At 42.8% G+C, this 23,538-nt stretch overlaps 2 protein-coding genes and 1 long non-coding RNA gene across 3 annotated transcripts; 2 read left to right on the top strand and 1 right to left on the bottom strand.

The window, feature by feature from the left end:
* On the top strand, positions 1-9,435 carry LOC118319755 (integrin alpha-6). The gene is made up of 25 exons (XM_035650360.2): positions 1-167; positions 249-370; positions 1,290-1,369; positions 1,460-1,730; positions 2,018-2,137; positions 2,241-2,454; positions 3,111-3,307; positions 3,536-3,624; positions 3,741-3,865; positions 4,387-4,470; positions 4,565-4,629; positions 5,057-5,184; positions 5,354-5,500; positions 5,685-5,806; positions 5,917-6,073; positions 6,506-6,589; positions 6,662-6,741; positions 6,846-6,920; positions 7,118-7,220; positions 7,325-7,501; positions 7,587-7,688; positions 7,874-7,984; positions 8,116-8,220; positions 8,460-8,585; positions 9,273-9,435. The coding sequence occupies exons 1-25, from the start codon at positions 1-3 to the stop codon at positions 9,378-9,380; spliced, it is 3,159 nt and encodes a 1,052-aa protein (XP_035506253.1). The 3' UTR covers positions 9,381-9,435.
* Positions 9,436-9,906: 471 nt separating this feature from the next.
* Positions 9,907-23,010, bottom strand: gpc2 (glypican 2). Its single transcript, XM_035650363.2, has 11 exons — positions 22,631-23,010; positions 20,776-20,934; positions 19,464-19,598; positions 17,936-18,111; positions 17,722-17,802; positions 17,297-17,462; positions 16,477-16,607; positions 15,820-15,966; positions 14,651-14,787; positions 13,169-13,341; positions 9,907-12,968 (listed from the first exon to the last, which is right to left on the bottom strand). The coding sequence occupies exons 1-11, from the start codon at positions 22,806-22,808 to the stop codon at positions 12,691-12,693; spliced, it is 1,761 nt and encodes a 586-aa protein (XP_035506256.2). The 5' UTR covers positions 22,809-23,010; the 3' UTR covers positions 9,907-12,690.
* LOC118319765 lies at positions 22,719-23,311 on the top strand. Its single transcript, XR_004796084.2, has 2 exons — positions 22,719-22,853; positions 23,003-23,311. It is a non-coding gene; the product is annotated as an uncharacterized LOC118319765 (long non-coding RNA).
* Positions 23,312-23,538: the final 227 nt, after the last annotated feature.

Here is a 23,538-nt window from a genome sequence, read left to right as displayed (position 1 = left end):
ATGGCAAAGCATTGGCACATTGTGTACCTGTGCAGTGTTTGTTTGGTTTATGGCGCGGCGTTCAACCTGGACACTGAGAATGTGCTGCAGAGACGTGGTGATCCAGGAACCCTGTTTGGATTTTCCGTTGCCTTTCACCAGCAGCTGAGCCCCGTCAGAAAGAACCTGTGAGTGAGCAAACTTGTCATTTAAGTAAATTGAATGAAATTCTGTGTCTGCGCCTTACAACTTGAGGTGTTTACCCCCAGATTGCTGGTGGGAGCGCCACGATCAGAACACCAGAACCAGGGGAATGTTACAGGTGTAGTTTACCAGTGTGATCTGACTTCAACATCTGAGCGCTGTCAGCCCATTGAGTTTAACAATGCAGGTTTGTTTGCCTATATTATCTGACAAGTGCATGAATTATCTGAGTATGCCTAAAGTGATGTGATCACCGTGAGAAAGTAAAGTGCATTTAGTGCAGACAGTAGTGTATATATGTACAGTCTGAGACCTGTCTTGTATATGTATTTTGTAATATTACACAGCTAACATACTGTATGATAAGATATGATAAAAATTCATTGTTTCAGATTAAATCAGTGGCCCCCGATCTTTTTCATTTGTGGTTCTGCTAACTAACAGTTCCTACCTCTGGCCTCTTGAACCCCGGAAAATTGGGTCCTGACATTATCCAGAGTTTGCCATTCTCTTTTCTTCAGGCACTCCGGCTTCCTCCCTCAGTCCAAAGACATGCAGATTGGCGTTAGGTTAATTGGAGACTCTAAATTTACCATAGATGTGAATGTGAGTGTGAATGGTCTCTGCGTTGGCGACCTGTCCAGGGTGTGACCCGCCTCTCGCCCAATGTCAGCTGGGATTGGCTCCTTCCCCCAAGACCCCTTAAAGGATCAGAGCAACATTTGCGGACATTTGCATTCTTACGCACAGCACCTGCGGAAAAGTTCAGGACCCTGTCCAAGCTTCAGTGCACGTCTTAAAGAATGCTATGGATGTAGATGACTTGTAAGCCGTTTCAGCAAAGAGGGTTTTTTTATATTTTGTAAGTTTAAGTAAGTATGCAAGGTCCAAAAGATGCACGGATGAAAGAGATGTCCAAAAAATCCATTTAGATTTGCCAAGTAGCTCGTAGCAGCTCTCTGTAGATTTATCTTGTGATCCTTAGATTGTGAGCCACTGGACTAAACTAGCTAAATGTATACAAAGTGCTTTTGATACCTAAGTACATATTTCCAGTATTACTTCTGCTTCTCCTACTCGATGTAATTATACGGACATTTTTCTAGAGTTCCTCGATAGTAAAGGCATAAATGGCCAGTGGATGGGCGTGAGAGTGACGAGCCAAGGTCCCGGTCAAAACGTAATGGTAAGCGAAACACACCACACTCCACGGTAGCACTGATTCAATGAACAGTAGCACTGATTCAGTGATCCTTTTGTCCCTTTGCACTTGAAGACTTGTGCTCATCGATACCAGCAGTGGAGCCCGAGCCCAGGCGAGTACGTGCCTCGCCTGGTGACGGGTCAGTGCTATGTCTTGGGGGACGACCTGAAGGTCGGGAAGGAAGAGAGGGACTGGAGGAGGGTCGTTTGTGATTCTGATCACCTAATCAGACGTCGCAAGGACCATGAGTGGTTTGCGTACTGCCAGCAGGGTCACGGAGCAGCTTTTGCAAAGGACAACAGATCGCTGTTGTTCGGCGCCCCCGGCGCTTATCTGTGGAAAGGTGATATAAAACTTTCAGCAGCAGCTCAGGCGTTTCATCAGCAAAAATAAGCATTCGTTTGTAAAATATGCCTTGGAAGTTCCCTTATTTCCTTTGTTCTTTATCTGTTATGGCATTTTATGGAACCTAGACAACATAAAGGTTTAAAATGTAGTATTTTATTTGTATGGAAATGAGAAAAGAATTGAATTAGATGTTGAAACATTCAATTATGTATTATTTAGTGTTATTTTCCATGTGGTAAGTTTTGTTATTCTATATTATGTTTTGTGATGCCGTTTTTGCAGGAATTGTGCGAATGGAGCTCTTGGACAACCTGGAAATGTTCAGTGATGATCCTCGTGAAACTGGGGATATTGACCTGTTTAAATCAGAGCTCATTCCTCTCCAGAGAGACAGCTACCTGGGTCAGTTTCCAGTCTGGTCGCAGTCAGTCAGTGGATTTAAAGTTGCATTTTTCTGCACAAATCTGATGGTTCATGAAATGTGAAAAGATCTTTTACCGTCCAGGATTCTCCATTGATTCTGGTATGGCCCTGATCAGGAAGGGTGAGCTGACGATCGTATCAGGAGCCCCCAGAGGAGGCTACAGCGGCCAGGTGACATTTCTTAAGGCGGATCCTGTGGCTAAGAGGAGTTTGTCCGTGGAGGTGGTCCTCTCTGGTCCAGGCCTGGCCTCCTCCTTTGGCTACGACGTGGCTGTGGTGGATTTCAACGGCGACGGGTAGGTTTGGGAAATCTATCCAGATATTTGAAGTGTTGCACTTAGGAAAATCTTCATATTGGTCAGTCCATCCTGTACTTTAGTCCAATATAAAATCATGTGTTTTTTGACTACATGGCCTTTTATTCAGACCAGCAGCAGCATTGTGAGGTTTCCGATATACAAATGCTGCCTAGTTGGGTTTTTGTGACCAGATGACCATCCACGTTACCTGATGATTTATTGTCAGCCGCACGCAAATATCGAAATCTAATGGAATTCCGGTGGACCAACATTTCGGGTGTTACACAGTACCAGCAGCTAATTAGATGTTTTCTCCCCCAAGCATCTTAATGTCAGTTTGCAGACCACGCCGTGACGTTTCCTTCTGTGTGGTAATCTTATTTTTTTATCAATACTAGCCAGGCTCTGCAATTATAAATATATACATATTTGTAGTTGTGGTTTTCACGCAGCTGTTAAACTTGTGCTCTTAACAGACTTATTACTACTGCTGGCATTGTGAATCGTACTGTACACACAGCCGCACAATCTACATCACAGAACCCTTAGTTAAAAATGCATACCACCACCAAAACAGACGTGGCTCGCTGTCCCAGTTCTGTTCACTATGAAACTGTCTAGAGTAAATGTCTTGTCCTGTGTTGTGTCTTCAGGTGGGAGGACCTTGCTGTTGGAGCTCCGCAGTTCTGTGACAAAGAGGGTTTGGTCGGAGGAGCAGCCTACGTCTATATCAACAAGAAAGGGAAGAACTGGGAGGATGTCGTTCCAACGCAGCTTCTTGGACATAGAGAATCCATGTTCGGCCTCGCAGTGGAAAGCATAGGAGACATCAATCAAGACGGTTATGGAGGTTGTGACATTTTACTATCAAATTCAGCGTCCGCCGAACAAAATTAAATATAAAGTGAGATTTTTTTTCATCCAAGATGTATACATTTGAAACCAAAAAGAGGCAGTTTTGCATTTTCGGCTCCCATTAGGACTTTCGGGAAACGTTGGGACCACTGATAAATTGCTTTCCTTGTCTCGCATTCGAGTGGTCGCCCCACGTTTTCTCAATGCTGCTCTCTGCTGACAGATATTGCTGTGGGGGCACCATATGATGGTTCTGGTCGCGTATATGTCTACTGCGGCTCATCTGATGGTATCGACAAAAAGCCGGCACAGGTGAGGTCGGGTGTGGGGCTCGTTATGGAAAGGTCACAGTTCAAACCTGTTGTTGGAAGTATGCAGATGGCTCGAACGGACCTTGATATTGTGCTCTCGTATTGCGACATCTTCAGGTCCTCTCGCCAGGATCCAAAAACAACCTGTTTGGATATTCTCTGTCGGGCAACTTGGACGTGGATGACAATCAGTACCCGGATTTGGCTGTGGGGTCTCTCTCAGATTCTGTTTTTATTTACAGGTGATTTTCACAGCTACAGCACAAACCTGTTGAGATGAGATATTCTCAGGCAAACGTGCGTCTGTTTGAATGAAAATGTTTATTTATGATAATACAAATCAACTAATACAAAACCTCAGAATGAAGGCTCAAATAGACTCAAACATTGACCAAAACAGATTTACAGTTTCAGATTGAATCCTCTGACCTTGACTTGTTGTTTTACTCATTCAAATATGTTTAAAACCATTGTTCCATTTCCATTTTCACAATATTTACTTGTTTTCTGTGTTTGTTTGTTTTATGATTTAAAGATCTATTCTTGCATCTTGAGAGGCAATGTGTTGATTGTATTTAGGGAGGCTAAATAGATGAATATCATGGCATCATTACAAGGTAATCAAATGTCCAATCACCGCATCGCGTTATCTCTCTTATTTCATCGTACAAATTCGGCGCCGAGACACATTTTATTAAAAACAAATATCAAGCCGGTGGATGCATTCAACCCGCTGTGTGTCATTTTGTCGCCTCTCTAACAGAGCAAGGCCAGTGGTCAGTGTTCGCAGCACTCTACAGGTGACACCAGGTGAAATAGACATCACAAAGTGTGATACACTCACATGGTGAGTTGTACGAAAACACAAATCATAACGTGATACCACCTGCAGGCTCACTGCCTCTTGATCCAATGTCTCTCTGCACAAATGTCTTGTGAAGTTATCTTGCAGCTCAGGCATGTTTCACCTACACTGCACATCCAGCATCATTCAACCCCAAACTGGGTACGTTTCCTCATGAGTCGGTTCAGTTCTCTTCACACTGAATCTACTGCTTTTTTTCACTTGCATCTTGTTGCGTTGAGTGTCTGTGTAACATGTGCTTTTTAAAATGTGTCAATGGAAAATATCGCGTTAGTTGAAGTCCACTGTGGTGCTTTTTCACAGCTGGTGGACAAAGAAGGTTAGACGTTCTATTAAAAAAAAATACTCACGCTTAAGATCAGTTTGGTTTTTTGGGGACTTGTGTTTAGAATGAAAACACATTTTTTTTGCACTGGTATTAGTAACCCTGTGATAGATATATTATTGGTGCTAACAGTGGGCACAGGTTGCATGTACAAATACAATTGTACAATCAGTTGTATGTACAATTAGAAAACTGTGTCTGTCGTAATAGTAGCACTCATAATCTCATATTCTTCCTGTGCAGAGCTGAACTACACCTTCGAGGGGGATGCTGGGAGGAGGAAGCCTCGCGTTCTGGGTTCGTCTCGGGGGAAACTGGAGCTGCCCGGGCGAGGGAAGGAAATCTGTATCGACACCCAGCTCCGACTTCTGGTCAGTCGGAAAATCACTGGTGTAAAAAGTCACATCAATGACTCAAGTCGCTTCGGCCTCGGCCAAACAAAGAAGTGTGTGATTTTTAAAGTTGACTGTTGTCCAATTGTCTCTCAAAGAGACCAGCGCGGGGCAGAACACGCTAATCCGCATTAGAACTCTGTTCCAGCCTGACGTCAGAGACAGGCTGCACAACATCCCCGTCTCCGTCACCGTGGCTCTGTTGAGCTCCGCGCAGACACGCAGGACGAGCAAAGACCTGCCCAACGTCGCTCCTGTCCTCAACCTCTACGAGCGGAGGAGCACTGTCTCCGAGGTACCGTGCAAATGTATGTCCGTCCGTTTGTGCACCTCCGTGTCGGCAAAGCTGCGCGAATTACACATCCTCAGAAATGTGTCTATCCGTGTGAGCGATCAGGCCGTTTTTAGAAGCTGCGCACAGTTTCGTAAAGAAACCATTTGTGCTGAGTTGTTGTTTTTTTTGGTTTGTTTCTTAACAGGTTGTCCTGATGAACAGGGGCTGTGGCAGCGATAACGTTTGCCAAAGTAACCTGCAGTTAGAGTACAAGTTCTGCTCCCGAAAAACACAAAATGGCCGCAATGTGTTCAAGTCATTGGCCAGGTAAGACAAGAAAGGTAAACCAAAGGCAAAAATAAAACGGTACGTGTGTTTGAATCGCGTATTCCTAAAGCCAAAGCGTGAACTGCTGTGGGGTCATGTCACTTCTCCAGGGAGGACGGTGTCGCAGTCATTACTCCGTCGGAGGAAGACACAGCCTTAGAAATAACCGTGACTAACAGAAACGGGGACGACGCTCATCAGAGTCACTCAATCATCGTGCTCCCAAGTACTCTGCATTACTCCTCCATTATCTACAACACCGCAGCAGTGAGTATACGCGACACCTCTGTGGTGGAAGACCAGAATGTATTTCAGATTGGAAACGGGCTGAGTAGTTTGTGAGTGCTCCTGCACTCCGCCAGACAACGGACAAGCAAACAGAAGCCGCTCTCAGACGTGCACCGAAGTCAGAACATTCTCCGGGAACTCTTCCTTCCGTCCCTGCATCTCCTGCTGCATTCTTCATATGTGAACGGCAAACTCTGGAAAATGTCCCGACCTAATTTAGTGTGAAAACTGCTCAACAAATCGCAAAGACAACATGATGTACGACATCATTGGGTTGAATTGGGTATCAAAAACGCAGCCTGTCTTGGTCAGGATTGCATCTTCTGTTTTTATTCTTGGACTGTCAATTTTTGCTTTTTTAATCATTTATGTGTATGTATGTATACACCTTATGTTTATTTATATCCATAGGAAACACAAATGAGTTGTACTGCCAATGAAAAAGGAACATTGATAGACTGTGAGCTTGGAAACCCGCTCCAGAGAGACGCTGACGTGAGTAGCATAGTTCAACTCACCATCTTATTCTCCATCTCTTTTGTCTCATGACTGTCTTCCTCCCTTCAGGTTACTTTTTATGTCGTGCTCACGACGACCGGCATTTCACTGAGTACAACGTATGTCAACGTCACCTTGCAACTTGTAACGTGAGTGGACTGAGAACTGTGGAAACTTGTGCCAGTTACTGATGAGTGGTGTTTTTTGAGTGATTATGAATAAACAGGTTTTTTTAAATTATTATTTGGTGTAGGACAAGTGTGCAGACCATTCAACCAGTTGAGGCATTAGCCAAAGTGGTTTTCGAGCTGGAGCTTCAAGTGTACGGGTTGGTACTGCTTGATGTTTTTTTACCTTTTTAGGCCGTCTCAAGCTTTTAATCTCCATTTTAACACAGATATGAAGAAGTACTGCTAGAAAATACACAGTGATTCTTTTTTTACAAAGCTTTTAATACAATACAATTGCATTAAATGAAAATGCAAAATAATATAGTATATGATGGTCTTCTTTTCCTTTATCTAGACTGGCCAGGCCTTCCCAAGTGTCACTTGGTGAGAAGGTGATGGGTGAAAGTGCCATAAAGGCAGTGGATGAAATTGGAACCCGGGTTCAATATCAATTCAGGGTGAGACACCATATGCTGCCACATTATCTTGAATTCAAAATGATTAATACAAATTTTCTTGACACAAGCGGGTTCCATCAAACTGTTGTCATTCCATTTTTCAGATAGCCAATTTGGGCAGACCGCTGAAATATTTTGCCAATGCATCGCTGAACATCAACTGGCCGAAGGAGAACTCTGTAGGAAAATGGCTTCTGTACTTGTCTCAAATCACCAGTGAAGGTGTGCAGTCTGTCTCCTGCTCACCCGTGGATGAGGTCAATCCACTCAAACATGTAAAGGTAAGTAATCCCTCGTCCTTTTGTTTTTCGTGGCCGAAGGCTGTAAACCGCCGCTGTAACGATCATGATAATGTTTGACATCAAGGGTTGGCACGAGCCGTCAAGAAAAAGACGGGAAGCCGAACACGAAGCCCTCTCCACCGATGGATTCTCATTTCTATCGACAAAGAGGAAACACACAACGTTGGTGAGCAATTCTGCACAGCTCAGTACAGAAACGACAGTCCTGCTAGTGGGTCATTCGGATTTATCCTCTGGGGACTGTGATTTTCACTGTGAGACCGACTCTGCAGAAAGAAATGAATTCCTGTTAACGTGTGAATGACTCAGATGTTAAATGTGACCGTGGGTCTTTTGTTCTCTCCTCCTCAGACGTGCTCTGATGGGCTGAGGTGTGTGGAGGTACGCTGCCCTCTGGTGGGTCTGGACAGTGATGCAGTGATGGTCCTGCACGCACACCTCTGGAACACCACTTTGACCGAGGTTATACAATTTCTGTGAAAGACCTCGGCATGTGTTCATGTCTGAGATTGCATCAGGGCGGACAGCAGGAAGCCTGTCTGTTCTCTAACAACCGTAACAGCGCGTGTATTTATTTATTGTCTCTCATTTAGGATTACAGCTCTTTGAACTATCTTGACATTGATGTGGATGCCACCATCACTTTGACGGACTCTCCAGAGAATATTGAACTTAAACCTGAGAAGCCTGGCACAAAGGTAAGAAAAAATCATAACATGATTACTTTATACATTTTATTTGCCATGTTGGTTTACATAATCATTCAAATTTGCAGGGAAATGTAAAGCTCCTTTACATGTATGCAACTAACTGTGGATAAGACAAGATCTTGTAATCCTGTAACTGAGATCAATGACGTGTTTGTCCATTTAGTGTTTTCACATTGTTCACATGTTAATGAAGGTTAAGACTCCTACTCAGACACCGTTGTCCACAGGTAAAGCTGACGGTGTTTTTTGAGAGAAAGACTAAATACTTCACCAAAGTCGCCTGGTGGATCATCTTCCTAACGGTCGTTGCTTTGCTCCTGTTGCTGGCGGGTTTGGGCTTTTTGTTGTGGAAGGTAAAAAGTTGAATTCATCTGCAATAATGTTGTGTTTTGTTTGTTGAGTTGTGTCAGGGAGAACTGGTTAAATAGTGTTAGTACATATTAATGTGATTTAATCATGAAATCATTTATTTAATTATTTAATCGAATACATTTAGTTATGTGTCTTTGGTGTAGCTTCATGCACATCCAATCACACTTTTAAGATTTATAGTAAAACTGTGCAATATGCAATCATAGTAAAGTACTGAATATGATAATCGAGCAAGTTATGTCAGTTTGAAATGATGATTGTAAACTACAGTAAGATTTCCAAGATACTTTTTGTTGAACTTTCTTACATTGCAATCTTTCTTTAAGATAAAAAGGCAGTTCATCTTTTTCTGCGTGTAATTTAATTAATAATCAGGGGTTTCATGCAAAAGAAAACGTGCTGTTATTGTTCCTCCCTGTTTAAAAGAAGGTTATAATTATAAAGATAATAATAATAATACCCGAATGTGCTAAATCAGACATTATGTATAACATGTGAATATGTTGATTGACTCCTTGCGTGAAATGTGTAGTAATGATTGATAAAAGTACAATTACAGATATTTGCAACTGTATGCGATGTTGAAAGACCATTGTGAGTAGTCGTGAGTCTTTTGCACACTGTACATGCACATGTACTAATTGTCCCTTATTTCCTGTCCTTGTCAGCATAAATGCCTCAACTGTCTTGCACATAAGACGCCCTCACACAACGAAGATCCAAACACAGAGACTGCTCCTCTAAAAGGCCGAGAGGAGAAAGAAAGGGGGCGCTGATGCCTCCTGCCCTGTCCACATGTACACGGGTATTTTTTTTTTTTTTTAACAGGGTTCTTCCTCCTCCTCTGGTTAAAATCTCTGTCCAAAGGATGAAGCCGAAACAGCAGTCGGGTGCTGTGAGGAGCATGTGGAAGCGACCGGTGGCGACATAACCCTGATCACCAAAGTTGTGCTTGTAAATCAGGAGCACTGAGCGAAAGTTCCAGTGCTCCAGGGATGATGTATTTTTGTTTTGGGTTTCTTTTTCTTTACGTATGTTGTACGTGGAAATTGTACGAGTCTACTGAAGCTTTGGATAAAAGTGTCAAATAAATGAGTAAATGTAAATATTAAGGATCTGATTCTCACTGATATGAGATGATTTGATGCAGAACTATTTCTTCTACTGTTGTGCATTTGACATCAAATGTATTGTAAAGGTACAACTAAAATGCAGATACTTTTCTAAGTGAGCACATGTTTTTGATTGCTTCTATGAAAAATAAAATAAGAGCCAAAACAGGAGGAAAAAAACAACTCGACGTACCTTTCTTCAGTTTTTTAATGAAGCAGAAAATATCACTTGTTTGATACCAAAAAGTTGTAATGACAACATGGACAAACTTCCACCACGAGGGAACGTGTGAGTAGAGGGAATGGATGAGTTTTGTGCTGAAGAACAATTTACCTGAAACACTGCAGCCACCCCCGCCGTGGTGTGATCTGACCGCCGATCATCGAAAGCACATATGATTACAATACTGTTGCTTTTGAAATACTGTGAGATACTTTTCTTTTCCATGTGAAGATGTCCAATATAATACTGTGTGAAGTCTTGTACATGGTCCCCAATGTGTGGATGTATCCACCTTCGATCGCTCGTCAAAAGTAATATTTCCCAGATCACTTAAGGAGTGACATTTCAGAGGAAGAACTGATCAATTTCTTGTATTGTATTGTACCGGTGCAATAGCCCATTGACAAAGTGAACTTCTCTTTCAACCAAATACGATGTCAGAATTCCCTCATCCCACAGAAAAGTGTCCTTTCGCAGCATTAATACATTCTTTTTTATTATCTCCATCTCTGTTCTCTTTTGGGATCCCATCAGTCATCTTCCTCTTTTAAAAAAAAAACAGTTTTACGTCTTGAGAAATGTGCTCATTTAGTTTATTCGCAGAAGTTAGCTTAGCCTGAAGACTGGAAACAGTGGGAAACTGAGCTTTTCTCTGTCCAAAGGTCACAAATGCTGTGTCTCAATTTTTAAACTTCCACACTTTTCTGCTATTCTGAGTGCAGAAGTGCATCCACGCTGACGATCACGACAACATGCAGTGCACTACTTGGACTGGCGGGATAAATACCGGGTTGTGCAACTTGGGGCACGGACAGAAAAGAAGAAAAAACGGTAATCTAAGTAAGTAACGTGAGCAAAGCAGCCGGCAGATGTTTTGCGGGTCACATATATACGTCGCGATCGTCATTTCCGTCGAGGGCTCAGTGGCTGTGGCTGATTTATCACAACGTCACCTTGGCTGAATTTATGTAATATGTTAATTCACTCATTACAGGGTACTTCTGAGGGAGGTATCCCATTTCAGACACACATCTGCCTACTTGCACCTCCAAAGGTCACAAATTAACACATTGTACCTCTTTTAGTTGATACACACAGAAAAATAAAAGGCGTAGTGTAGAAAACAAAGTCCTCGTCCTCCTGGGTTTTGTGCTGAGTTAGCTCTCAGTCAGGAGATAGTGTGATCCTGCCATTTAAACCAAATTCTAGGGTTTTTACACTGACTTTCTGGTACAGATTAAACAAATCACATGCGAGATTAACAAAGTGTTAATTTGTAAATTTAAGGTGCTGGTTGGCAGATATATATTTTTTACTTTTGGACACAGTGAGGTTAGTTTCCTTATTTCCAGGCTTTATGTTAAGATAAGATAACCAGTAGTTGGCAGTAGCCTCATATTGCGCATACAAACATGGGAGGTTACATCAATTTTCCAAAAAATGTCAAATTGTTAATTATAGCTTTTTTGGACATGGATGACCAACTGCTCCAAACACATTTTTTTAATCTTCCTGAAAAATCTCTGATTTTAACTTTATCAAAAACATGTTCAGCATATGAAAATTGGGAGCCACAGACTTTCACGAACTTTCAATCCAATTTTTGCGTCACAGGAGCTCACTCACTGTCTTCATCATCTTTTGTTGCTTTTAGGAAAATAAGTAGAAAACACACCATTAAAAACATCTTCTCAGCATGACCTCAGAACAGTAAATTGAAACCAGAACATGTAACAACAAACAATAAAAACACACATTCACAATCTTAAGACTGAAAAAAACTGTAGCTGGTCTTATGGCTCAATTTCATATCATAATTAACTGTTTTGTTGTGCTTGGTTTAATATTCAAAAATGATTGGTTTGCAAAAATAATCAATAAATGGATTTGGAATTGATTTTCTTTTTCTTTTTTTTTAACCACAGAAAGTTAAAGACAAGACACTTCTTTTAGAAACCTTTGCCTTTAAAATCATAACATTAAGAACAATGAAATATAACAATACAAATAAATTAAAAACACCAATATATTACATTAATTAACCCCTTGTCATCACAAGTAACTCAAAACGAATTTGAGCTTTTAGGTACATTCAAAATAAGCCCCTTGTTTGGTTTAAAGAGTAATCTTGACTCTCTTTTTTTTTTCTTTCTTTTTTTTACTTCCAAGCCGAAAAATGCACGTTTGATCAAGTGATTAATCTCACTACTTCCACGGATGAAAAGTGAACAAAATTAGCAAAAGGACTGAAATCCAATCTATTTCGATAATCAACTTAATTTTGCGAGAAAGGCAGCAAACAAATCCCCTCGGATCATATCAGCTGAAACTATGTCCCACAGGTCACCACACCATGAGACGCCGCTCATCAATTTGCTGCTGTAGTACTTTAGATCCCCTGGAGCGCACACCTCTGTGCTCCAGCACCGCACACTGCTCAGCATCAAAACTCACAACAGGTCAAACGTGTCACAAATGGCACAAAACAAGGGCAGCACTTATTAACTAAGTATTGGTTGTACTCATCTGTGTCTGGCAGTGCCTCTTTTTTGTGGCTTGGGCAGTAGGAAAAATATTCATTTTAACCTATTAATTCTGTGCTGTAAACAGGTTTTTGATTATTGCTGATTTTAGCCTGTTTTGTGTCCTTTTATTTCTGCTGGTGTAACCGAATGGAATGACTTTTTTTTCATAATGTGCTTAAGACTCCAGCCTGACAGAAAACCTCCACCTCCACACTGTAATAACCAGCTATCTCCACATGGGGGCAACAGTGACCACGAAAGGCAAAGACAACAAAGACATCAGGGAGAGGGTGAGCCCACTGGCCGCCGAACGAACCCGTCCATGGCCGTTGTTTCTGTTCCACTTGGACCCGCCTTTCTCTCTGACTCGGGGAGGCTTTGGTGGGTTGGACGCCGGGTTGCGGGGGGGCTTGTTGTGCGGAGGGGAGTAAGGCCCATAGCCTGGCCAATCATCGTTGTACCTCTCACCATAATCTCCACCCCCTGAGCCACTGCCTTCCTCACCTGGGACAAGAGAAAGGATATATTTGACATGTTCAGCAGGGAAATGAAAAAAGAAATTGCTAAAGAAACATCCGAATACGCAATTGATTTCTACTGACATGGTCCCAGGTCCACATAATCACCAGTATACTGTACACTGATGAAAAAAATCCTGGACTAACTACACAGATACATAAATATTGACCGTCAGGAACACTCACTGTCCATGAAGTCCATGTCTTGTCCGCTCTGGGCATGCTTCAGTTTGTTGGTCGCGACCCTCAGCTCCATGATCAGCTGTCTGGTCCTCACATCTGGCCGGGCGATGTCCACCTCCACCTCGGGGTTGTTGATCTGGCTGACGAGCCCATCGCCCGTCACGTCCGGGAGGTACCTGAGTGAGCACGCGCAGATTCCTTCAAAGCAGCTCAGGGTGACTTCACACGGTGAGGATTCAAATGGACACGGAGGTGTAACTCAAAAACAAGCATACAATGTACAACCACCATCTTCACTGCATATTACTGTCTCTACATAAGGGGGGAAAACGTAATCACTCAATGTAGGCATAGAGCATATTATTTTGTTGAATGCATGTTCATTTTTTTATATTCTTATATATCTTATATTGGCTCTATGGATAGCAGAGCCGGCTGGTCACCATTTCGGTTTTCCCGACAAGTTTCGGATGAATTGCCATGACATTTTTGTACCGACACTCATGATCCCCTGGTGATGAATCCAACGATTTGGGTAATGACCTTTCTTTTCCTCAATTGCCAAAGTGAGGCTCACATCTGTGGTCCTGAGACGATTGGATGGATTTCGAGAACATTTTGTACAATTTGTGATCACTCTGGCGATGTGTTAACTTTTCATCATCAAAATGTTTTTGTCCTACAATGGGTTTGTGACTAACTACGAACCTAATGATATTCCTACACCTATACTTACTAAACACGAAACTGAGACGGAGAACATGGTACACGCTACACCAGCTAACACATTAACATGTTAACACATTAGTCTCAGGGCTGGGCAGTAATGCATTTACTGAATTTACAATTCAGTAAATTGCATTATAGTTACTCATCACAGTAACGCTTAATGGCGATGTTGTCATTTGTCACTTTTTTCTTTTTAAATGGGAACATTTTGGCTCATAAGCTGCGCGATATTTTCTTGAAAATATAGAATGGCTTAGTGAAAGGTCCAGTATTTTTTTTTAGTAACCACAAGAAGTTCTAAACCTATGTTACTGTATTCGACAAGATAATTAAAGAAATTAAAAAATAACTGAAACCAGCTGCTCCAGTAATACCAGTCCCACTTTGTGATTGAAGCTGCAAAAGTGGGTAAATGTTTACATAAAACTGTTGCCTAATGCAGCTGAAACATGGGACTCAAGTCATCCATTATGCAGACTCGTTTCCCTACCTCTGCACCACACACACGACTGAGCAATGTCTCTAAAACCAGCCTGGATACACAGTGACGGGCCGTATCTGTGTGCACACGAGCATGCAGGCCCACACGGACAGCATGTGGGTGACTGGTGGTGGCAAAATTAAACAAGCTCAGTTCCATCTGTAGCATCCTGCCACCTCTGTACCATCACTCCCTCGCTCACTCGGTCCGCCACCTCTACCGCACCCCTCCCTCCCTCCCTCCCATCCTTCCTTCCGTCCTCTGATCTCGCTCACCTCCCCCGAGTCTGCCCGTTCCAGCAGCGGTCTTCATTAGTGACGTCGGCAGCCATCTTCTCGTCGTTGCAGGTGGTGTGTGGGAGGGACACCCAGAAGCCGTGCATAGGCCGCAGTCGCTCCTTCAGCTCGGTAACCTGTGTGGAGGCGGAGAAGAAACTGCTTGTGACTCAGACCTCCTTTCGATGTATCCTTGTTTGGTATGGCTGGACGGAGGAAGCATATGGAAGCTGCAGTGCTGACTTTTGGCAAAGTCAAAAACTGACATGACACCGACTCTGGGTCAGTTTTTAAACCACATGTCTTTTATGTCTTATGAATGGATTCAAATAACGGCTGTCCCTTTCTCTCGCTCCTCTGCTCTCCGTTTCATTTCTTTTTGGGCACTTCTTGCGAATGGTCACTGGAAAACCGCCTGGGCTCTGACTGCTGCAGTCTCATATTATTTGCTTGAACCAATTTTAATCTCTGACTTTGTTCTCTCTTTCCCTTTTGCAAAGTTGCTGTGTCTGAATCTTGATGCAGGTACAAAACCAACATTTGACACAACTGCAGTTCCAACATGATGTTTTTAAATCACAGTTTCTTTTTTTTACATCTTTCAGTCTGTTCTTTTGGTTTGGCAAATAAGATCTGAGGAACTGAATTGATCCGGTTGTAGATTTAATTTTGATTTGACGCAATTGATACGTTTCGCATCAATTTTTACTCAAAGTCTCATAATGAAAATCTGTTTTTGTAACTTTTTGCAATTTAACTTCATTCTCTGCCTTTACAAAAATGTTCACACCGTTCATTCAGTATTTGTAGAAGCCAAGTTTGTCAGCAATAAAAGCTTAAAACAAGTGCTGAACTAAAGTGGTCTGAATACTTTCTGAAGCGACTGTAGCTGTTAAAGAGCCAGATATTCCACCCTGGAGGAAGAAAAGATCAAAAATAAGCTCTAGAAAAAAAGAATATTGAACCAACATCCACCACATTGCCGGGACTTGACTTTAGATGAATGAATGATAATGTTGATGTGTATCCACTAGATCCAGTGCTGTGTTTACACCTTTTTCTGCAGCCCTCAAGCAGTCAAAAATGAATCTGAGCAGTTTTAAACTGTTTATGATGAGACTCTATTAAGCTCCTTGGTCAAGCTGAAACAGGGCATGTTTCCCTCTCACCAGTCTGTCCAGGTTGGTGCCTGCAGCCGTCGTGGGTTTCTCCTCAGGGCTGTACGTGCGGAAAGGCCTCCTGTTTCCCCCCGCCTCTTTCGGTGAGCGCTTAGATCGCCCCGGAGCTGGCCTGGGGTTTCCACAGCCCTGGAACACCTGAAGGTTAAAGACAAAACAAAATAAAACCAGTGTGAACAGCTGTTTCACAAGACCATCTTTCCTATGTAGAAGAGTGCACAATGCTGTGTGATGATATAATGAAAAAATGATTTCTACAAAGACGTTGCTGGAAATAAATTAATGTGAACTGAAACTTGCAATATATCAGTGTTGGAAAGGTTCTGCAAAGCTGCCATAATCACACTCTGTTAGCATGAAAACAAGGAAACACAGGTTTCTGGTTCTGTTGAGATGTGGGTGTCTCTCTGGCGGATTAGCTCCTGGGATGCCTGCCATGTTTTTAATCACACTGTGACGTCGTAATGCTCTAGGTGTATAATTCCTGTGAATTTTTCAGCATGTTGTCTCATTTGGAAGATCCAATTTAGAATAAACAATAATTAAAATGAAATAATGATATTTTTAAGACAGTAGGACACTAGTAGAATTATTCCCAGACCCTTATTTAAAAAAAATCCCCATCCTCTTTGGGGCTGTGGTACTCGCCTTAGTGGAGATGGTGACACTGTTTTCCTGCATGTGCATGATGGCCTCTGACACCTTCACAGAGATGGAGTCGGCTGCCAGCTCCATGTTGAACGGCCCCTCCAACTTCTCTGAAACCTGGTAAAGAGCGTCTGATAAAAGAACAGAGGGAGAGACAGAAACAAAGATGAAGTTTGCTACGTCCACATTCCACCCAATTCGGACCAACAGATTATCCAAGCAAAATACAACAACTCTGTCAGTGGCATAATCTAGATCCTGATAAACATCAAGACGAGGTTCTCTGTGTCTGAAATCTCTCACTGGCTCACACAGCTGAAGAGATTCGATTTACATCCGTTTGAGTTGTTTAAGGAAGCAAAAAGAGAGAGAGAGAAGCGGATGGTGGTTGAAGAAAAGGGTACATGGGGGTAAAATGGGTTTGTGTGCAGCAGCCATGTGTGGGTTTGATGAAAGGGCAAAGGAAACACAGGACGCCAGATCAATTGAGAAGGAGCAGAGAAGCATGAATGATTAATGGAGGAGGAAATCATTAGGGGACAAGGAAGTGGAAAGTAAATAAGTGACACTGGAGCAATAAACGGATTCTACTTTTACGAATGCTCAGTTTATCAATGATAATAATTCCGAGTGCAGTAAAAAAGTAATTGATACATGAGATCTTTTTTTTCTGAAGAATCTAAGATCATTGAAACCAACGTTCTTGTGGCTCTTTGAAATGGGTGCTTTAGCTGAAGAACATAATATTCCTAATACCAAAAAAATGTACCCACATAAACCCTCTTAAAAAAAACATACTGCTCATCCTCCCCTCACCCACCAATGAAATTGTTCCATTCAGTGTCCAGGTCGGCCTGATTGGCTAAGCAGCCCTTCATCACGTTAAGGCACAGGGAGTGGCAGGGCCGCAGGGAGGGCATGCCTCGACAAAGAGGGCAGTACCACTGACGCATCAGGCCACGCACACACTCTGAATCTGCTGTCAACTGAAAAAACAAAGCAGTGGCGCAAAACCAAACGATTACCATTAATATTACTGCATAAGGGAATTTTGCAACCCCTAGAAATAAATACATAAATATTATTATTACAAAGATAAACTCATCTCATCTGCAACATCTTTTTTTTTCCAGAACAACAGGAATTGTATATTGACAAATCTCACAAAAAAATTATTGAATATATGGTTCAGTATGTGCATGATGTAGCTAAAAAGCAGATTCTAGCCAGAGAAAAAACACTCACCTTGGTTGCTTTGTTAACAATGTCCCGACCAGTAGCCAAGCCCTGGGACAGTGCTCTGGCTGCAATGAAAGCCCTCGACACCTGAATGTGAAACCGACAGAGATCAGAGTCGGATCAGTCGATTCATCGAGCTCTTGTCGTTCGTCATAACTGTACAGTTGGACTGGGTCAAAGCCACGTGTTTTCTGAAACGGTCAATGACAAAGTTACACACTTGGACGCGTAGTCTGCGCGGCACATCTCCAAAGGGCTGCAGCTGCTCAGCGTGTTTGCTGACACACTCCAGGTAGTCGTCACTGAACTGATACTGAGGGTTGACCAGAGAGAAGACGCGCTCCACCAGCCTGGACCAGAAATCTGACAGAACCTCTGTCAGACTTACACTGCCCCCTGTGGACAAAAGGACAAAAGAGAAACTATGAGCAGCTTTCATACAACATCTGTAATCAGAGAAATAAACAAACAAAGAAAAATATCATGTTAGGTTGGTTTGGGTTGTCGCGATTTCTGGAAGAAAAAAATTCTTAATATGCTGCATTTGTGCAGATTGGATGCTCCAGAAGACCGCATTTTCATCTAAACCACCATATCCTTTTTTAGTGTGCTACCATGATGCCCAAAGGGCCCGGTTAAAGGAATAGTTCACACTAAACTAAAAAGCCAAAAAGCTGTAGGATGAGCATGCTATTCACGCTCTTTCAATGGAACAAATTTACCCATTACCATTTGATTTGTTCAGAAACTGGGCGGGGGCAGCAGGATAGCCCTGTTAACTGGTGGGAATTCTCATTTTTGGGTGAATTGTTTTACTGTAGTGCCCCGTCTGTGACAGTAGCACCACCCTCTTTGATGAAAGCCAGAGCGAAATACTGTAATCAAATTAAATGAATGTAAACAAAAATCACCTGATAACAGATAAAAGCTTTTTCTTAAACAGATTACAAAAATGTTTTCTGCTTCTTCGATTTCTAACCAGGCCATTAAACACAGCACAATAATATGTTAATAGTAAGACATATGTTTACTATTTTTTCTTCCTTTAAATGGGTTTGGGTGATTTGACAACTGGCAGACAATGAGGGTCTGAATATGTGACTCTCCAATCTGTAGTCTACTACACAGCCTCAAATTAGCCCTCCATGCTGCCTGGCAGACAGGGACGCGTTGACTAAGCAGCGACAGCCTGCAGATGGACTCACCAGCGAGCGACTGTCCTGCCAAAACGAGGCGACTCTGAACCGAAATAGAAACAGTCTGGCATCGGCGGGATTTCATTTCTCGTCCTTTACGTTATCCCCTAGTTCTTCTTGGCATTTCAGTACTCGTCAAAGGACAATACTGCCTCTTTACCCGTGTGGGTTTTCCACCGGCTCTAGTCTCTCTTTGACCAGACCAGACCTCCAGGTCTTTGTTTTCCTTTTAGTCCCATGCATCTATTCATTCATTATTGTACTGATAGAGGCACATGTAGTGCAAATACAGCAGCAGTCCAGAACCTGCGTTGCTTTTCTGAATTGATATCCTTGACATGTTGTTTTTTGCGTTTGATCTAAACTTAATGTTGTATTCATGGACATTGCAATTACACAGTATGTACCTTAGGATTTAAGCACCAGGACGCCCCCGATTTTATCGATTTATATGGCAACTGGTACCACTTAGACTGTCTAAACACAGAAATTCACAATTATACTTCATGTGCTATGAACAGCAGCTGAGGTGGTTTAGGTCACTGAACTCACCGGAATAATATCTGCGCAGCTCCACAAACAGCTCCTGGAAGACGTGTGCGTTCTGGGTGAAGAGCCGGCCGTAGGTCTTGGTAAACATCTGGTTCATGGACTTCTCTGATAGGTCTATAATCTCCCTGAAGAACTCTGCAGTGAGGAAGGAAAGGACAGGTTAGATATCGCAGCGTCACCCACCTTCTTTTCTTCTAATATCTCGGCCAGGTTTATACATAGGCGCACAGTCACCACTCTCCCCTCCCTCCCAGCTTCACAGCTCATAGGGACAGTTACATCAGATCATGAACACTGGTAAATGAGTGTAACAGGATGTTCTTTATTTAAAATCCATCTCAAGACTCCCACTCCTTCAGCATTTTTTAAATGATTCATCACACATATTATATAAAAGGCTGAGGATGGAGAGAAGAAAGGTCACAGCCACAGCAGGTAGGAGGAGAAAGTCTAACTTCAGTTCTTTCCTGTGGCTGCTAAGAAGCTGCAGGCTTCGAGACGAGGTGGACTAAGTAACCTAAAATACAGACTGTCATTGAAGCTGTCTGGGTAGTTGGTAGTTGGTTACACTGCACCCGGTGCAGTGTAGGGACACTGCACCGGGTTTACTGCACATAGATAGTCCTAAACAGGCGGGGAAATTTTGCCTATTGTAGCTTTACAGGGAGTCTTAAAATAACCCTGGTGATGTCGTGGTGATGTCATCAGGGTGACCTCAGCTTTCAGACTTCAAGTTTCTTACAAAATCCTTGTGATACAAACTGGACATGTGGAGTTTTAAAAAGATGTGGGCAGGAAGGGGGGAGTTAAAGACACGATCGGGTTGCATTGTGGGAAATGTGGGACCCAGTGTTTGTGGAGAGCAGTTGACACCCCTCTGCTGTGATCATTAATTTTTTAGAATCTGCTTGTGATTCCCCCAAACTTTATGAAATTGCAGTAGCTGTCCCAGTCTGGAACATTCTTTTGATGTCCACACTTCTCATGCATTGATTAAACATAAATATGAATCATATTAGGTAGGATATTTGCAATATGTGTGCAGTCCATTGCTCTCATCTCCCAACGACAATTTTGTGCCACAGATAATTCACCATCTGAGCAGAACTGCACAGGAAAAGATCGTACAGAAGTTTGTAATCAGCTGTCACTCATTGCTGCTAACTTGATAGATAAGGGAGGGTGAGAGGAGGACAAGCCGAGTGCAGTTCACCCATCAAATGTTCCCACTATGGCTTCAAGGTGAATGATTTTTTTCAAACCAGGTTAAGCAAAATGAATAGCTGCTTGAGCTCCAGAGTCTGCCTCTCACCATCGAATCTGCGGTGCCTCTGACTGAAAGTGGTCAAAAGGAACTGGCTGTTGTCTTCGACGGCTTTGAGGAAGTCCCTCTCGCTCTGGAGGGCCAGCGTCTCCTCCATCTGACTGGAGCAGCAGGTGTAGTCCTGAGGACAGAGCCGCAGGTGCTCACCTGGAAAGTAAAACCAGGCCAGCAGAGAAAAAGCGGTTAAGGACCGATCACACAGTCAGAAATGTATGTGGCTAATTAATTTTTTTTGGTTTAATCATAACATTATGTAAAATGATATGCTTCTGCTTTGAATCTGCATTGTAATCGTGCATTTCTACATTAAATAAAGACATTAATACTTAATAAAAACAAAGAACTATTGTCAATAACTTCAGTTGGTCTATTACCAGATGTTTTAGTGAAAGAGTCAATACCTCCACTTATCAGTCTGTGTTGTCACTGTAGGGAAATCTTATCAATGATAAGAATGTGATAGAGAATTGTAATTTCCCTGCATGAATTATTCAGTTTCAATCTGTGTCTCTTTGTCTGCTCAGGTTGAGTCTTTGATATGTCAGAGGTAATGATATGCAAACGACAACCAGGAGGGGGGGAAATAACACGCAGCATCCAAAATGGGGTAAAAGGGTTTTAATTCTTTGTTTCTACAATGTCACATCCGAAAAAAAGGAATATTACCGCAATTAATACAGTCGAAAGTCTCATTCCCCAACTCCACCCACGCTGATGTTCCTCTCTGCCTCTTGTCTTTTGTTCTCTCCCTGTGTCTCTCTCACCATTACCCCTCTCTCATCCCTCTATTTCCATTTCTAAACTGCCTCTCTTCATCCTTTGCTCTCCCAGCCATCTGCTCCCCTGGCCCACGGGACAGTGAGCCAAGACTCAGGCAGTGATAGAGAACACACACACACACACACACAGACACACACACACACACACACACACAATCAATATTGCATTCACTCACACACACACAGCTCAATTGCCTTGAGTACTTTTTTTTTTTTTTTCAAATCAGGCATTCTACTCAAATGTTCTTCTTATTAATGAAAGATGAAGGTTTGTCTGTGACACACACACACACACACACATACACACACACCTAAGGAGTAGGCTTCATCCTCAGCCACTCAGGCGCTCCATCACTTGCTCACATGGTCAGACATTCATATTTTAACAAATGTGGTCCTACAGTCTGCTCTTCCCTCCTCCACCTCACACCCCCCTTTACCGAAACTTCCAATTTTCAAAATCCCAAATGTTTGTGTAATCCACATGAGGTCTTTTCATTAAACAGATGAGATTATCACCAGTGAGAAAAGCCTATGGGTATATATATTTATATATATAATATAAATGCAAGGATTTAACCGTGGGCGAGTGGGCAAAGACTAATTAGGGGCGAGGTTCTTTGTTGCGCCGGTGTTGGCAATTTGCTCATCCCCTCCATCATCCTATTTAAACTGCACCGGGGGGGATTTGTTTTAAACCACCCAGCATCGGTTCTCTTGAGGAAAAGTCACCATGCTATATTCTATTGCAACAGTGTGAGTCTGGCGCTTATTTGTCTGTGTTCGACCACCTTGCACTTTCTTTTATCACTTTCCTATAGTGAATCAATACTGATTTTGCTAGAATATTGATATAATGTTCCCTTTAATGCTGTGGGGATGTGTTCGCCGCCCAAATCATATCTGGTGACCCTAATGTGCAAATGATATTCGAATTCCGGTTGAGGCAAACTAGAGTACTCCGACATCTCTGCATCTCACATTCTATCTCAAACTTGGGCTGATGTGCGTGAGTCTGCCCCCGCGACAAGGACCGTCTCTTTGCGCACATGGCGGGGTCTTACCGGAGATTTGAGTCGTCGGAGCGGTGTCTGTGCCGTACCCCTTCTCCGCGTACACCTGCCGGGTGTCGGCGCAGCTCCTGCCCGCAGCAGCCAAGGGGCTCCGGGTCCCCGACAGGGCAGCGGCCGCGCAGAGCAGCACCAGCAGCGGGCAGCCGGGGAGAGAGAGCCGGGTGTCCATTCTTCACCAGCGGGGATCAGAAACCGTTCACCGGTGGAGAGGGGGGTTAGTCTTTTTACTCGGACTGTGGGTGCAGCAGCTTGTAGATGAATGAATGAATGACCGCGTTAGATGAACGCAAAAGTAAAAAAAAAAAGAGTGACAGTTCCACAGATCGTCAGTCTTTAAAAACAGTCATGGTTTCCCCCCCCCAGATAAGTGCAACGAGCAAGATGCAGCCGGACACAAGTTTCCATGGAGCGTGTCCGGTGAATTCGTCCTTCCTTCCTGGGATGTGAGTGGGGCACTCCCGGTCCTCAGCATCATCTCTCAGGCAACCTCCGTCAAGCACACGGGACTTGGCAGCGCCACACCGGAAATGTGTCTCTTTTCAAAATAAAAGAAACATTTTTTTCCTATTATAAAGCAAGTCAAAGTCAGTGTTGAGCCTTTTAAATGGGCATTAGCACAATATGTAAATATACAACAATGAATTATATAATAAAAAAAGGCCAAAAACTCAATTGGAACTCTATTGGGTAATGCTGGTTCAGCCTTGAAGTAATTTTTGGAGGATGTCGTTTGTGGTGCTGCTAAATTGTGCTGCGTTATACAGAGTTGTTTCTGTTATTTAGCCTGCCCTCCTTGATATAAATGGGGTGGACACCTTCAAACATCTGTCCATATATTTGCGACAGCACCACAAACTGCAGTCCCCGAAAATGACGATAAAGTTGCTTTGCTTTTATAT

The sequence above is a fragment of the Scophthalmus maximus genome, chromosome 9 (assembly GCF_022379125.1).
Source record: "Scophthalmus maximus strain ysfricsl-2021 chromosome 9, ASM2237912v1, whole genome shotgun sequence".
In the NCBI taxonomy this organism is placed as follows: Eukaryota; Metazoa; Chordata; class Actinopteri; order Pleuronectiformes; family Scophthalmidae; genus Scophthalmus; species Scophthalmus maximus.
This window is presented reverse-complemented; position numbering and strand designations above follow the sequence as displayed.